Raw genomic sequence first — 2,318 nt, 5'->3', positions numbered from 1 at the left:
CCTTGCTGGCTAGGCGGTGATGCGTGCAAGCTTTCCGGGTATCCTGAGGGCCATTTTCCGTAACGCAGGGTAGGTGTCGCGCAGTGTGATGCCTGCAATATAGAAATGTGGTTCGCTAGTGTGGTACATGTAATACAGGGATAGGTGGTTTCGTCTCGAAGAACACGCGGCTTTGAGCGATTGTATTAAAGCACTTCCCGCGTAGTATGCGTACGTTTTAACGCGTGCACAATATATATCATCCATGTAGTATGAGTAAGAGAGAGGAGGAGGGAGAGAGAGAGAGAGAGAGAGAGAAGCGACAGAGAGAGAGAGAGAGAGAGAGAGCGAGAGAGAAGGAGAGAAGGAGAGAGAGAGAGAGCGAGAGAGAGAGAGAGAGAGGCGCGAAGAGAGAGGGAGAGGGAGAGAGAGAGAGAGAGAGAGAAGAGAGAGAGAGAGAGAAGAGAGAGAGCGAGAGAGAGAGAACGAGAGAGAGAAGCGAGTCGAGAGAGAAGAGAGAGAGAGAGAGAGAGAGAGAGAGAGAGAAAGATAGAGAGAGATATATATAGAGAGAGATATTTCGAGGTGACATTCTTATGCCAATATATAGGGACGATGGTTACTCACCCAATCGCACGTAGATGTCATTAACGGAATTGACGCCCCACACGTAGCCGTTCCCGCTGCTGATCTGTGCGAGTCTGCCCTCCACCAGCTGCCACGATGACCCCTCGCCGACCTGCCCGTTGTTCGTGCCCACGCGGTAATAGATCATGTCATTGCCGTTCACTCCCCAAACACCTGTGTGGAAATTCGACAATGTTACCGATGGTGTGATCTATAAACAAAAGATATAAGGTGTGTGTGTGTGTGTGTGTGTGTGTGTGTGTGTGTGTGTGTGTGTGTGTGTGTGTGTGTGTGTGTGTGTGTGTGTGTGTGTGTGTGTGTGTGTGTGTGTGTGTGTGTGTGTGTGTGTGTGTGTGTGTGTGTCGTGTGTGTGTGTGTGTGTGTGTGTGTGTGTGTGTGTGTGTGTGTGTGTGTGTGTGTGTGTGTGTGTGTGTGTGTGTGTGTGTGTGTGTGTGTGTGTGTGTGTGTGTGTGTGTGTGTGTGTGTGTGTGTGTTTGTTGGTGTGGCTGGGTGGGGGTGGATTCTCCCATTTGTATCCCATAACATAAGCGTAGTTTTGATATTTATGGGTTCTCCTGCCAGACTACCGCGTGTGCGCATGCGCACCGCTCCGATTCTATCAGGAACCATCTTTTGTTTGTTCTATTATTATGTTTTAATTCTATTCGAATTAATTCTATAATTATTAATTAATTCTACACTTTGGTTCGCCATCTACTACTAGCGAGTTCCTACCGTGTAAATATGAAATTAAATCGAAATGGCGGGTATATGTACCTGCAGGACCAGTTGACACAAATTTCAAGCTTCCGGCGATTTTCAGCCAGTCGATTCCGGCTGCGCTGTTTTCGGAGCCGCACGTGTGTACGACGCCGGTGCGGTAGTAGATCTCATTGTTAGGTGCCACCGCCCACGCCTGCGAACATCGCAAATGCAGAGAGGTTATTACGTCAGAAACACGTCACCGGCGCCGCATTGTTTGTTGTTCACTTGTGACTTGTCCGCCTCCGCCGCCAGATGCCGCTGCGCACTCGCAAAGTGACCTTCACGCTCGGGTGTGATCGACCCAGCTGCCAGGCGTGATCGACAGCCAATCAGCAATGCGATATCGCCTCCTACAAGACAATGCTTAGCGACGAAGTGCCGCAAATTTTACGCATTGGCTTGTTCGCGGACGAGCTGGTCTAGCTCGTCTGACCTACCAACAGTAACCAAGGGGAAGGGTAGCGGCATAGTTACACCGCCAAGACGGACAGGTTTGCAAATCGTCAAACGGTGACCCAGGGAAGGAGCGCAAAGGGCGCGAAAATGCATGTTTTCACGGGCGATCTGCCCGCTCTCGTTAGATGTACTCACAGCATTCGCGCTCCGATAACACTAGGTTCTAGCTTTCGCATTTCTTTGATTAGCACGACCGCTCTCTAACCTCTCAAAGGAACGAACGGACAGTCATTCATTCATACAGTCCGCCGCTGAAATCTTCGACAACTTTTCACAGCGGGACGTTCTGCCGGGGCCTTCAAATTTTCTCTCAGCGAGAGTGAGTGAGACCGCGAGAGCAGTCTCTTACTCCATCCCTCATCCGTAAAGGGTTGTTACGCGTTGTTCTGTTGGGCCTTAGTTGCAGAGGCAGACGAAACACATACAGTATAAGCAGACTCGTTTGTTCGTCGTCCGTTCTAATTTGGTTCATTATATATATATATATATAT

General features: G+C 49.6%; 1 protein-coding gene across 1 annotated transcript in view; it reads right to left on the bottom strand.

Moving 5' to 3' along the window:
• The window catches only part of LOC106819454 (tectonin beta-propeller repeat-containing protein-like), a gene marked incomplete at its 5' end in the record, with an annotated part of 9,562 nt that continues 7,244 nt past the window's right edge, over positions 1-2,318 (bottom strand). The window contains 3 exons of the mRNA XM_014824085.1: positions 1-92; positions 607-780; positions 1,384-1,522. Of these exons, the coding sequence (XP_014679571.1) occupies positions 10-92; positions 607-780; positions 1,384-1,522 (396 nt within the window). The remainder of the gene's footprint in view (positions 93-606; positions 781-1,383; positions 1,523-2,318) is intronic.

The sequence above is a fragment of the Priapulus caudatus genome, unplaced genomic scaffold (assembly GCF_000485595.1).
Source record: "Priapulus caudatus unplaced genomic scaffold, Priapulus_caudatus-5.0.1 Scaffold3474, whole genome shotgun sequence".
NCBI lineage: Eukaryota > Metazoa > Priapulida > Priapulimorpha > Priapulimorphida > Priapulidae > Priapulus > Priapulus caudatus.
Note: the sequence above shows the minus strand (reverse complement) of the source record. Positions and strands in the feature narration are given on the sequence as shown.